Source organism: Diadema setosum, chromosome 6 (genome assembly GCF_964275005.1).
Source record: "Diadema setosum chromosome 6, eeDiaSeto1, whole genome shotgun sequence".
Classification (NCBI taxonomy): Eukaryota; Metazoa; Echinodermata; class Echinoidea; order Diadematoida; family Diadematidae; genus Diadema; species Diadema setosum.
In genome coordinates this window covers 1,963,333-1,976,578 of record NC_092690.1, presented here as the reverse complement: position 1 = coordinate 1,976,578, position 13,246 = coordinate 1,963,333, and the positions used below count along the sequence as shown (strand labels likewise).

Genomic DNA, 13,246 nt, shown 5'->3' with positions numbered 1-13,246 from the left:
GCAATATTTTAGGAATTATAATCCTAACATGCCCCATACAGTGCTTCGATCTTTTTTCTTTGTCACTGCGGCAATCTTTTTTTTTTTTTTTCTCGAGGAGAGGTTTTGAATAATCGTTCCATCGACGGGCTTGAGGTCAAGAGCGTTTGGGGTTCGTCTCACTCAGAAACCATCGAACTTGGAGAGGATGGTAAATATCAAGGAGAGGAGTGGCCGTATGGTATTTCAATTATTGATAGGAGGCTAACAACAAAGACATGCAACGTGCAAGGCTAACATTGTTCGCTTTTAATTCATTCCTCTCTATAAATGCGGAATATATCACGTACAATAACCCAGTACTTGAAAGAAAATGTATTCATGTCGCAATCTTTAAAGAATTAAAGCATAATCAATTTCATTTGCAATTTGATACTCTACAAAATGTCTGAATCAGTAATCTTATTGATTTTTTCAACTCCAGAAGGATGCAGAAGGATGAATTAAAAAAAAAAAAACACATGCGATATGAGGAATGACTGACAATTATGTTTTCATTCATGATTTCTCTTTATTCATCTTTTCCTTGTTAATTGTGACAGACAAAATGCCCACACTGCATAAAGTACGCAATGTTTACATCACGTCTTTCTTACAATACCCCTATAACGATGTAATCTCGGGTGATATTTCAGAAAATAAAAATGCTGGGACAACAGCTCTTGTTGGAATAGCAACAGCAAATCAGGAAACAGGATTCTTGTCATTATTACACTTAACATTGAAACAAGAGTGTCTATTAGAGCAAGTTTATTTATTTATTTATTTATTTTTACTGAACTGCAGCCCTGGTCCAACCTATACTAAAAATACCGTGCCAAACCGTTGTGGCAATGGCAATCTGAAGTAGCCCATCGTTTCAGCGAGAGTAGAAACAACAGCTCCCTCATTCGACAGGGTGCAGCGAAGCGAAAGGATTTTCAGGCGCATGAAGAAATGCGCTTTTAACAATGACGTAATCAACCGAGCCCATAGACTTCAGTGACCAACAATTGATCCATTGACGAAATCAATCGATCGATCTCCTTTCTCTCCCTGACCGAAAAGAACCACGTCGAGGTTCCGCTGCATTGGGTTCTACGCGTAATGACATGCATCATTCTGTACCAAAGTTCTTACAGTCTTACACACTCAACTCAGATCCAACGACATGATTATGATAGAATGAACAACTCGACATCTTGATGAGTAGCAGCAGTTCTTGGAAGGTCACAGATACTTATTGCTAATACAATTGCCTGGGACTCCGAGGTCCTATCTGGTAGACCCAAGACAGGTAAGTCACTGAATTGTATTTTGAAAGAATAATATATGCACATCATGCAGATATACCGGTGAATTGTCTTTAAATGGTTTTCAGAGCAAAAGAGCACAATGTCCTTTCTATGTGAACAGCTTTAAAAATACAGAATGCACTTGGATGTTGTGAAATAAAAAAAAAAATACATGGCAATGCGACGTCTGCTCTACTTAAATCAATCTTCTCCTTACCACCACTCACTCTTTATTTCCAAGTTATAATTACCCAATACTGCGGTAAAGTGAAGACAGGACTTGGTGAAACACTCGGAGGAGGCTATGACATTTTATGAAAAGCTGCGAATCGAATGATTTCATCTGATTTCTGACTATTCCTGACTATTCCTGTCCACTCAGCTCTGATGTGTTAAATGTTATGAATAAAGGGAAACAAGACAAAGTGCTTAGAAACTAGCATTCGACACAGTTTGCGTTATCAACATGGCTGCGGGGAGGTATTATACGGTGAGCTTGTTCTTTCCGTTAACAAGTTGTGGTAGACCCGGGTGGTAGACAGTGGCGTATCTAGGGGGGGGGGGGGGCAAGGGGGGCACGTGCCCCGGGCGCCACTCCTTTGGGGCGCAAAAAAAAAAAAACGAAAAAAAAAAGAAGAAAAAAAAAGAAGAAAGAAAAAGAAAATTAAGAAGAAGGACGGGGGGGGGGGGGCAGAAAACCAAATCAAACAAGATAAAAACAAAACATGACGATGACGCGGACAAATAACAATGTTTATTGTGTTCACACAAGAATTCCCAATTCCATGTTTTGTAAGCTGAAATACAAAAATTTTCGGCTCGCTCGCTGCGCTCGCTCGCCAAAAAAGAAAAAAAAAATTGAAGATAAGAACAAAACGTCACGATGACACAGAAATATACAAATTTCGGGTCATCACTCGAGCATGCTAATTTAGAGTATTTTTCAAGTCCTCAGTTTGTTGGTATGAATCGTTATCTATAAGGCCGTCACTATATCTTGATTAGAATTGTAAGATTCAATAAGCAAAAAAGACAAGAATTCCATGTTTTGTAAGCTGAAATACAAAAATTTTGGGCTTGCTCGCTGCGATCGCTGGCCAAAAATTAACAACAACAACAACAAAAAAAAAAAAGAAAATAAGAACAAAACGTGATGATGACGCAGAAATATACAAATTTCGGCTCATCACTCGCGCATACTCATTTAGAGTATTTTTCAAGTCCTCAGTTTGTTGGTATGAGTCGCTATCTATAATGCCGTCACTATATCTTGATTAGAACTGTAAGATTTAATAAGCAAAAACGATAAGAATTCCATGTTTTGTAAGGTGAAATACAAGTTTTCGGGTCGCTCGCTGCGCTTGCTCGCCAAAATTTATTGAAAAAAAAAAGAAGATAAGAACAAAACGTGATGATGACGAAGAAATATACAAATTTCGGCTCACTCGCGCATGTGATTATACTAATTTAGAGTATTTTTTCAAGTCCTTAGTTTGTTGGTATAAATCGTTATCTATAAGGCCATTACTACATCTAGATTAGAATTGTAAGATTTCATAAGAAAAAATGACATGAATTCCATGTTTTGTAAGCTGAAATACAAAAAAAAAAATCGGCTCGCTCGCCAAATTTGTCAAAATTTATTTCATTTAAATCACCCTCAAAAGACCCCTCTTAGGTGCTTCAAAAAGCATATCATGTGGACCTTTTTTTAGAGTCCCTACCGGGATGAGGTTGGGGTTGAACACTTTTTCAGAAATTAGGGGCGCAATTTTCGCGCTTGCCCCGGGCTCCGTTTTCCCTAAATACGCCACTGGTGGTAGAGCAATAAGAACAGAGACAATTTCTCTCAGATAAGACGAAAGAACTAAGAATCAGAATGCGGGTAAAAGATTTTATTGTTGAATGCAGGCGCTACCGGCCTGAGGAACGTTTGAACTCATGTGTTGTTGTTTGCGAATTCTTATAGTCCTCTAACTTACTTCCCCCTAAGACGTGTAAAATATTCTTGTTTTTCAAGGAATTAGTTAGCAGAATCCTTCAGGGAAATAGTGGGGGGCGCAAGGGATTTTTGGTTCAAATTTTTCCAAAAGCACCAAAATTTGGCACACATGTAGCCCAAACCATACTATTTCGATTTTTGATGGGCGCCAAGAAGGGCGCCCTCTGGGGCGGCCATATTGGCAAAATCCAATATGGCCGCCATATAGGTTTAAAGATCATCTGCATTTGAAAACATAAAAGGGTTACAATCATTTAAAAAGTCAGGTTAAGAGGTTTTCTGGGTCAAGGAATTCGAATCTGAAGTTGTTTTTGTGGTTTGAAGTCAATTTTTCCTTATAAGGTCACCTTAAGGTCATATAGGGGTCAAGCCATGGTATTCATAACAGTTTATTGAAAAAACATGGCTTGCCCATGGTCAATATTCCAGGAATGCCAGCCTTAGTAATAGAATTGCAGTTGTCAACGGCTGAAAAAAGGCGTATTTCTTGCAAAATCCAATATGGCTGCCACTTACGTTTAAAAGCCAGTATAACAATTAAAAACCTTTTAAGTGTTACAATGATTCGAAAAGTCAGCTGTAGCGGTTTTATGGGTCAAGGAATTCGATTCTGAAATCATTTTTATGGTCTGATGTCAACTTTTCCTTATAGGGTCTCCCTAAAGGTCATTTGGATTTTATATTCACAATAGGTGATTTAGACTCTTGAAATGGCTTGCCTATAGTCAATATAGGAGGAATGCCAGCCCTGCTAATAGAATTGCAGTTGTTGAGGGCTGTGAGAGAGGGAGAGGTGGGCTTTCTCTCGAGTAACATCAATATGAATTATCTGCTTTCGTGTTAAGATTTCAAACACTAGGTATACACTCATGAATTATAATAAGAACCCCTTTCTGAGAGTAATTAGGTTTAAGGGATCTTACTCAGATCCTTATTTCACAATTAAATTTGAAGACTTGGTAACCCTTCAATTTCATTTTTAGTGATTACTTACGGTAATTTTTTTTTTCTGCATCATTTCAATTATGGCCTGTTATAATATGGCTACACAAGCTTTGAAGTAAGGTTCTGTACAAAGCTATGGAATATCATAGTTCATGCCACAATCATTTCAATAATTATTTTTACATTACAGGCGCTAAGAAGAAATGTCCTCACCGACTGGTCATATTTGCGGAATTCAATATATTTGCATTTGCTTTAATGACAGCCAAAAGAGCTAGTTAGAATTATGGGTAATGCCCTTTCAAAGAGTTTTCAAGATTTGATTATTGGATTATTATTTTCATCTTCATCTGCAAGGAATGCAATAAAAACAGGCATATATGAGAAATAGATTCCTATTGCTACCTAATATATTAATAGTTTAGCAATAAGGGGAGGTGGCTACTCTCTATATTACCAGCGTTCTTGACGTTGCCACTAAAAAGAGAAATGTTTTTATTTCTCTGTTGCAGTTCAGGGATCCTCAATCACAATAGATATTCATAATTCAGATTCAAATTTAGTGGAATAATGATTATAAAGATCACTCCTAATCTGGATGAAAAAAGGAGAAAAATCTGTCGTGTTTAAGGGAGTTTTTAGTACATCAGGTAGGCATCAATTTGCTATTTTCGAACTTGTGTAAGAAAGTTCGACTCTAAAGTCCTTACAGGAAATTTTATGTGCCTCCACAGCTAAATATGCCGTTCAGAGAACATGAAGGTCCTGGTGACGCCATGTAGGGAACAAGCATATTTCACAGGTGGTGCCACAGTGACACCATTAACAGGGTACAAATTAGATATGCTATAGTACAACTTCATAACACCTTCTAGGGTCTATTGAGATTCTATCCAAAGTGCTTGGACGCAAATTGTATATCACAAGACTTTATAAGTTGGTATCTCGTTGGTCTGAAGACTATAGGTTGCAACTCTACGCATCTGGAGACGAGACCAATCTCCAGGATTTGCCGGAGAATCGAACATTTTCGATTTTTTGCAGAGACTATTTTCGTCTTCCAGCTTGTCTCCGAGACGTCTACGAGACGTCTCTGAGAAGTCTCCATCACTGTGGCCATGTCGTGGGGACTAAATTTGTCTGCAACATCTTCGAGATGTCCCCGCATATTGTGGAGGCCGTAATAACGTAATGGCGACGAGATGGAGAAGTCGCTGAGAAAAGACGTCTCTGATAAGTCCCTGTGCCAACATCCCCGTGACTTCCAAGCAAATAAGTTGTCCCTTTGTTTGAAGACGTCTTGAACGTTGACCTGGAAATCGGTTTAGTTGTGATAGCGAAAATAATTTCTTCGAGCGCTGGCATTGCGACAATGTTCCTCCCGTCAGAGGCCCTCAATTCCCTCCCCCACCCCCACTTTAAGTTTGCAGCAATATCAAACTACTGACCATGGCTCATCTGACAACTGCTCTACGTTGTGCATTTTCACATTTATTCATTCATTCGTTCATTCATTCATTCATTTCATTATTTTTTTTCCATTTCCATGTTTTCCACCTCCCAATGCATGACTTAAAAAGCTGTGGTGCAGAAGAATGAAATTTGCTACTGAAGCATTGCGGAGAGTGGCTGATAGTACTAGCAATTGCCATGTACCTGTGACATCTTTCCTCCAACTCCACTCCCTGAAGTCAGGGATCACATCATGACCCATGCTGTCATGATTCCAGTAGAAACTCACTTGCAGCAGCACTCATCTTCGAAATGTTGATACAGCGCCTCTTGAGCAGATAGGGTGGTTTCTGATGATCTGCTCCCACGTTATGACGAGATGATGCCTACCCTCGTTGACGCTGGCTGCCCCATAAACCTTGTTGCTCATCAGTCCTTGCTGGACATGAGCACGATTACTAAAGTAGTTAATGTGTCAGTGAGCTTTGGTTTGCTGACCCATACTACTTAGGCATTTTGCATTCCACATCAAAGCAAGTCTGAAGTAATGTCGCACCGTGTCAGTGCCTGATGTTGTGCTCTGGAAGAGAGGTATGCTGTACAGGAAAGACCACGACCCACCAGTAACTCCCTCAGATCAAAGGGATTAAAAAAAGCACACTACCGAAAATGTGATGTTATGCTCATCCGTGCGACTGTATACTGTTTTCAGAAAATGCTTTCAGAAAACATTATGTCATCCTTTGTAAGGATGTCTTTGCATAGATCGCATCTAAGATGTTGGAAAGCTGAAGGGTTGTGAGATCACAATTCCTGTTGGATATTTCCGTCTCGAATCAGGTGCTCAGGATGAGTTGTCCGTCCAATTTATTCTTGGATATCTGTGCGCTGATAAATGAGGGCAGTTCTTTATTTTTCAATCGTAATTTTCAGGAAGACGCTACGCTCTTCCAATCATAACTTGAGATTTGAGTGGTGCCATCACCATCTCTTGTCAGAGGACTGCACAGTGTTGCTGCACAAAAATGTTAAGATTATTTTCTTCAGGATCAGTATCCCATACAACATCAATAGGTGTTCAGTCTCCCTAGTCATTTGCGCTTTCAGTAAAGAAACGGTTCCGTTTGATAAAAAGAGAATTTAAAAAAAGATAAGAAAAAACCTTCAGCTGAATTGTCTTCACCTACTCTGATAAGATACTGCCATTAAAGGACTTTAATGATCGAATTCAGTTAAAGAGGACCGCCGAATGATTTTCAGACTTTCACATTTGAACAATTAAAAATTAGTTCAACTGAGTACAGAGTTTCAGAATTTTTAGTGATTGGTATGAGGAATGAGAATGTTTTCAAAATCTATATAGATTGCAATGAACAAGGATGATGACATAGCAGCCTCACCATAAGAATGCATGAGTTGGGGCTCAAGGAAGCAGAACAAAAGAAGAAGGCATGCATAGATTTTGCACAGGTGAACTTGTTGAACAAGCGGTATTGTAATTGAATTACACTGCTACATTTCTGAAATAGATGAGGCTCTGATGTCATAGACACTGTTCAGTGTAATTTGTTTAAGATTTTCAATTTATTGGTTTCTCTGCTCAAGGACCACAATAAATTCAACAAATCTATACATGGAGCTGTCGATTTATGTACTACATGATGTGGAATTATGAAAATCGTCCGGAATGCCCCTTTAACTGCCCCTATAGAATACTGGTCTGACCTCGATTGAGGAGCTCCATTCCCTGGAAGCTTCGGCCATTGCTCCTTCACTGAAGAAGCAGACACTGTCTTGTCAAGGGAGAACAGGCATACACCAATTTCAGCAGGAGGAGAATCATATCGCTTGCCAGCTGGAAAGTTATGTAATTGACCATGAAAGGTGACGAGGTGGATCAGTCGGTAGCGTATGACTTGCAGTCTGAAGACTTGTGTTCCGGCACGGGTTCGAATCCCACTTATCTCAAGTCTAGCTGAGCAATGGTGTGTGTATTAGAGGTACAACACTTTGCACCCCATCACTTGGATATAAAAAGTGGAAGTCTCTTGTGTGTAAGAATCACAAACCCAGACAGATGGAGATCCCGAATCGGCATTCCGTTATCGGAAAACTCAAGGTGCATAAATCGGTAAAGTGGTCCACCCCAAGTAAATACAACTGACCAGCTAGTTGTATACGGGCTATGCAGCTATCTCGTCAGAAGGAAAAAAGAAGACAAAATAAGATTAGGCGTGCTATTACCCTCTTTGCCATTGCACCCTGATTCAGCACCTTGGAATAGGATGGCGGCCGTATTTAAGCATGTATATATATATATATAATATATTGAAACAACGAAAGGAAAAACTGACCAGAAACAATTGATAAATAGTGAAAACTTTGAGCAAAGAAAATGAGAAAAGAAAACGAAACCAATGGAAGCCCGTTTTCTGTGCTCAAAGATTTCAATATATATATATTATATATATATATATATATATATATTCTCTATATCTTAAATACAATTTTTTCATTTATTTGTCATAGTCATTATTAATATGTAGGGGGATGGAACAGCTCTTGGCCCTAATGGACCATTGAAGGAGTATGGAAGGGGTGACAAATGGGACAAAATAGGGGTACCAGTGAATTGCAGTTGAATGCTCACAGACACCATTTCGAAAAATGCCTGATTTGACCCTTATTTGACCTTGAAAGTGACCTTGAGAGGTGAGAGTGACCTTGAATTGCAGAAATGATATTTAAAATCACATTCTCTAACCCCGTAAAATCTTCCACATTGGATTCATAACATTAATCAACCTTTTCAATTTGTAACTGCAGTTGACCTGTAACCCGGATGGCGGCCATATTGGATTTCACCAATATGGCGGCCCAAGGGTCTTTAGTCTTGGCGCCCATCAAAAATCGAAAGAGTATGGTAGAAGGGACCTATGAGCCAAATTTGGTGCTTTTGGAAGAATCTGAACCAAACCGCCCATTTTGAGCCCTTGGGCCCCCAACTAAAAGGAAAACGAATCGACGGCAAACGACACACATATGGCATATTTATAAGTGGTGTATAAGAATTGTGTACTCAAATGTTGACTGTTCGTATACTTGAGTAAGAGCCTAGTCATGCTTTATAATAATGATAATTCTGCGTCATGTTCTTTTCTCGCACTTTACAGAATGCAAAACACCCTCCTCACACTTCAGGTAACAGATGTTCTGATGTGACACAGAATGAGGAATTTCTGTGCAGAAAAGGTGGAACTAAACAATTATTGTCGGTAAAATTCGGGGCGATGGCTGATTGTAAAAGGAAATACAAGAGAAACACCTTACGGACGAGAGAACGACCTCTTTTGTTAACTAACGGAAAAGGCTGAATGGAACTCAGCCTCACCATGAATCGGCGAAGAGGAGCATGGTTTCGGAGAGGAAAATGGGACACATTATGGATGTTGATCGCCATGGCAACGATGGCTTGCATGATATTGATAGGAGCCATACTGCAAAAGTCACTGAAACATCATAATCAGATGACAAGGTCCAGACGACTTTTGGCGGGTAGGCACGATCTGCTTCGTCCAAAGCACAGTAAATTAAAACTAAACAGGACATACCTGTATTCGCAGCCTAGGCAGAATATGTGCTTTTTCAGCGGCTATATGGAGCGAGAAGGAATGCCGAAACTCCACTCTGTTTTCTCTGATCCCGTTTCGAAGAATGTCGTGTTTATAGGGACGCGGTTTCTGGCTCAAAACTGGACCAAGGAAAAATTTGTCAGTCATTTTGAGACCGGAGAAAGCATACTGTGTGACCCAATCGTGGAAGACTACCTCAGCTTTGGTTATCTTTCTCAGTTCAACGTCGTTCTTACTTGCCAGCTTCCCTCATCTCTCGTCGGGAAAGCAAACTTTTCGCTGACTCTCCAACGTATTTCAAACGTGAAAAGGTTCCAACGTTATGCTTATAACGACATAATGGTGTGCTCATCGGGATCATCGAAATTCAAACGTTTTATGCTGACAGCCTGCACCATGATAAGAAACATGGACGACTTCGTCCCGGAATGGATTACATTTCACAGGTATGTCGGCGTTCAGCATTTCTTTCTGTACGACAACGAGTCGCCGGAGAACAGCACGCTACGTCACACTGTTCGCGAGGAGATCGCAGAGGGCGTGGTTACAGTGATTCCCTGGACTCACGCTGCTGTAGGACAGAAGACATACCTCGAAGTCCAGATCGCCCACGAGAACGACTGCGTCTGGCGAAATCGTTATAGGTCTAAATGGATGCTTAAAATCGACGTGGATGAATTCGTTCAGCCAATGAATGCCAGCAAACGGTTTATAACCGATTACTTGGAGGGTTCCCTGTTTGATCGCGTTGGGGCCGTCCGATTGCAGAATTGGTTCTTTGGTCGCCGTGACAACATGTCAATTCAAAGTGGAGATTCAGTGGTGGAGCGAAATACCTGGCGACCCAGCTACCCCACGGCACAAAACAGTGGACGCGACAAGAATATCCTCCAACCAATGAACATCCATTATTTCAAAATCCACGCTGTGAAAATCGGCGCGCCTGCAGTATCGCTGAGTCCCCACCTAGAACTGCGGCTGGTCCACTATAGACTCGACAACCCTCGCATCCGGAGATTCGACTTCCCGGACTTCGACACGCGCGACTTGAGTATGGTGAAGATGATGGCTGAGGCTAAGAAACTTTACGGCCGGGGAAGATTGTCGAATGCAACTCATCCTGTGGGATAGGTTCTATACCATCTGGGGCACGGAGAGTGCCGCTGGAAATAAATCAAATACACTATGAGGAGGATCTTGCTATGTAGTTGTTCGCAAGGGAACATTGTTAAGTTTCGATGTGCTGACCTCTAAATTAAACAGGGAATGAACTTTCTGCAAATTGATGGCTACTCGTGACCATGTGTACCATCTTGTGATATGCAGATGTAAGAAATCATTTGTCCATTAAAAATGCAGCTAAGTGTTATTGTTTGAAAGCTACCCATCATCACATATATTTGGTACGCCTATTCATCAAATATTGTAACTTAGTCGACGTGTGACGTAAGTAGGTCAGTCAATTAACGAAACAAAAAACAAGCAAGCAAGCAAACAAACAAACAGATAAACACGCACACACAGAACAAAAACACACCCACATTTCATTTTGTCCACAGGTATGACTTTCGGTCGCTCATGATATTTATAATGTGACTCTGACAGTGGAACTACAGAATATGACAACAAAACAATGCATTTTTGAACAGATCTTATCACATGTGTCCATCCATGTACATGGTAAGAGAGTGCGTTTTGTGTGCTAGTCACATTACAATATTACTTCTTTTCACTGATCGTATACTTTTTCTTATTTCTGACACATTGCCATCAATGTCTTTCATACACAATCTGCAAATTTTACAAAAATATAAAACCACAAAAGAGAAGAACAATCTTCCAAAGTATATAATCCAACAACAGAATAATAGTTAATTACGATATATGATTGTACTTAATGTTAAGATACTGGTACATGTACTGCAAGCTCTTGTTTAAACAAGCCTTTCATTTAAAAGCATGTTTCGAAAAGTGCAAACATAATGTGTTCCATGTCCTCTTCAAGAACATGTGATATTCACATCAATGTTCTCAAGGCAAACCCTCTAAGGTTCTCAGTTGATTAGAAATAGAGTCTGATTTAATTTCTGCCTTGAATGTGACCGTGCCCTCCATACACTATCCTAAGTCAGAACGCACAAGTGGAAATCGCTGTCAAATTTTCGAGGATGCTGTATTGACGCACACAGAGTCTCACTAATGAGAGCTGGATTAATTGTAGGTGGTTTTTGGAAGTTCTATTAGTTGTCATGAAAGTGAATTAAAGACAATCTTTTAGATGTCCAAGTACTCAAGCACAATCACACAAATAGCAGTCGAAATCACAAACGCAAAAGACATGCACACGTGTATATATATATATATATATATATATATATATATATATATATATCAATATAACGAAGAATCCAGAAATAAACTAGTAATGCATTTTCTTTGTATTTTGGTACCGTCATTCCCCGTCGAGACTCCTGAAGAAGGTGGAGGCCACCGAAAATTCGAGTACAATAAATTCATTCTTTATTGGCAAAAAAAATGCATTACTAGTTTAAAAATACGTGAATTCTCAACATGTTTATAAATATATATAAATGTCTGAGTGTGCGCGTTTTAATTAACAATTTTGAAACTTTGAAATTGATTGAAGTCTTTTCATCAAAAAAATTAAAATGTTGAAGATTGAAACAAATTGCGTAAAACGTTACCTGCCTGTTTTCATTTCGTATTACATTATTACTTTGTTTCATATTGTTCTAGATTTAAGTCATTCAATCACTTTAATCTAACCAATGCCGTTGGTGCGTCGTTGACGACTCTTCTTTATGCAAATGGGGGTCTTCAAGTGGCAAATTCAATCATTATTCTCTTGAAGTATTTATCAAATGTTTTTAGTCATTCAGTTTTTCTTTATTTTGCACCTACTTCATAAAGCTCCACTCGGAAAATATATCCATCTTCATGTTTGTGATGTCATCAGCTGCAGCAGTATAGCCAGGTGAAATAAGCATAACAAAACCCGATGATACCATGGACCTAATATGTGACCCTGCACCTCAAAACAAACAAAAAGTCGCCAGACATGAATTTTTAGTTAAGACCATATTCTGAAAGAGCAGACTTTAAGCTTTAAAATGATGTATAACTCAAATCAAATGGACTCTCCCAACCTATCTAAATATTGGAAAGAAAACACAAACTCGGGAAAAGTGTGAACTGAGGAAAGAGGCTCTGAAGCACAGTGTTTATTCAAGCGCTTAATCTTTACCAAACCGTGCTGGCTGTGCGATGAATGGGACAAAAAACAGGAAGTAAACCACCAGAGTAACAACAATGAAGGGATTATCAGATTAAACTGAAATCAAGCATGCCTCATTATCACATTCTGTCCATAATTAATGCCAACTTTCAAAGCAGTAGCACTATACTTTCAAAAGTTATTAGACTTGAAAGTGAAGAGTGTGGACAAGGTTTTTCAGAAATGAAAAAGGGATTCTAAAGACACACCTAATCACACTATTCTACCAAAAATGTTCAAGATAAACTGTTAAAAAATAACACTTTCCTGGCCGTTTTATGATACCAAATTTTAGCATAATGTAAAAGAAGACCCGCTCTTTCAGAAAATATGAAAAAGTCAAAATCGGCTAGATTGACCCATTTCACTTATTTTCAGTCCTCACGCAAAATCAGTGTGTGCGACTTTATGTTCGTTTTGAGGTGCACTGTCACATATACAAGGACATTCATCGTATCGTTTAATTCATGCACCTATACATCTCAAAAGCGCCACAAAGACATTTCAACATGCTTCACTGCTTTGATCCCATCATCGTCGCCGCCAGAAAAACAAGACGGAGATTCGAGAAATCTAAAACTATGCGCAGAAGAAAATAACTCACAAA

General features: G+C 39.3%; 1 protein-coding gene across 1 annotated transcript; it reads left to right on the top strand.

Moving 5' to 3' along the window:
* The first annotated feature begins 9,170 nt into the window (after positions 1–9,170).
* LOC140230135 (uncharacterized) lies at positions 9,171–10,475 on the top strand. The gene has a single exon (XM_072310328.1). The coding sequence runs from the start codon at positions 9,171–9,173 to the stop codon at positions 10,473–10,475; it is 1,305 nt and encodes a 434-aa protein (XP_072166429.1).
* Positions 10,476–13,246: the final 2,771 nt, after the last annotated feature.

What these genes read in the sequence shown, in the direction of transcription:
- LOC140230135 (XM_072310328.1), top strand. Translation starts at nt 9,171, where the DNA reads ATGGCAACGATGGCTTGCATGATATTGATAGGAGCCATACTGCAAAAG.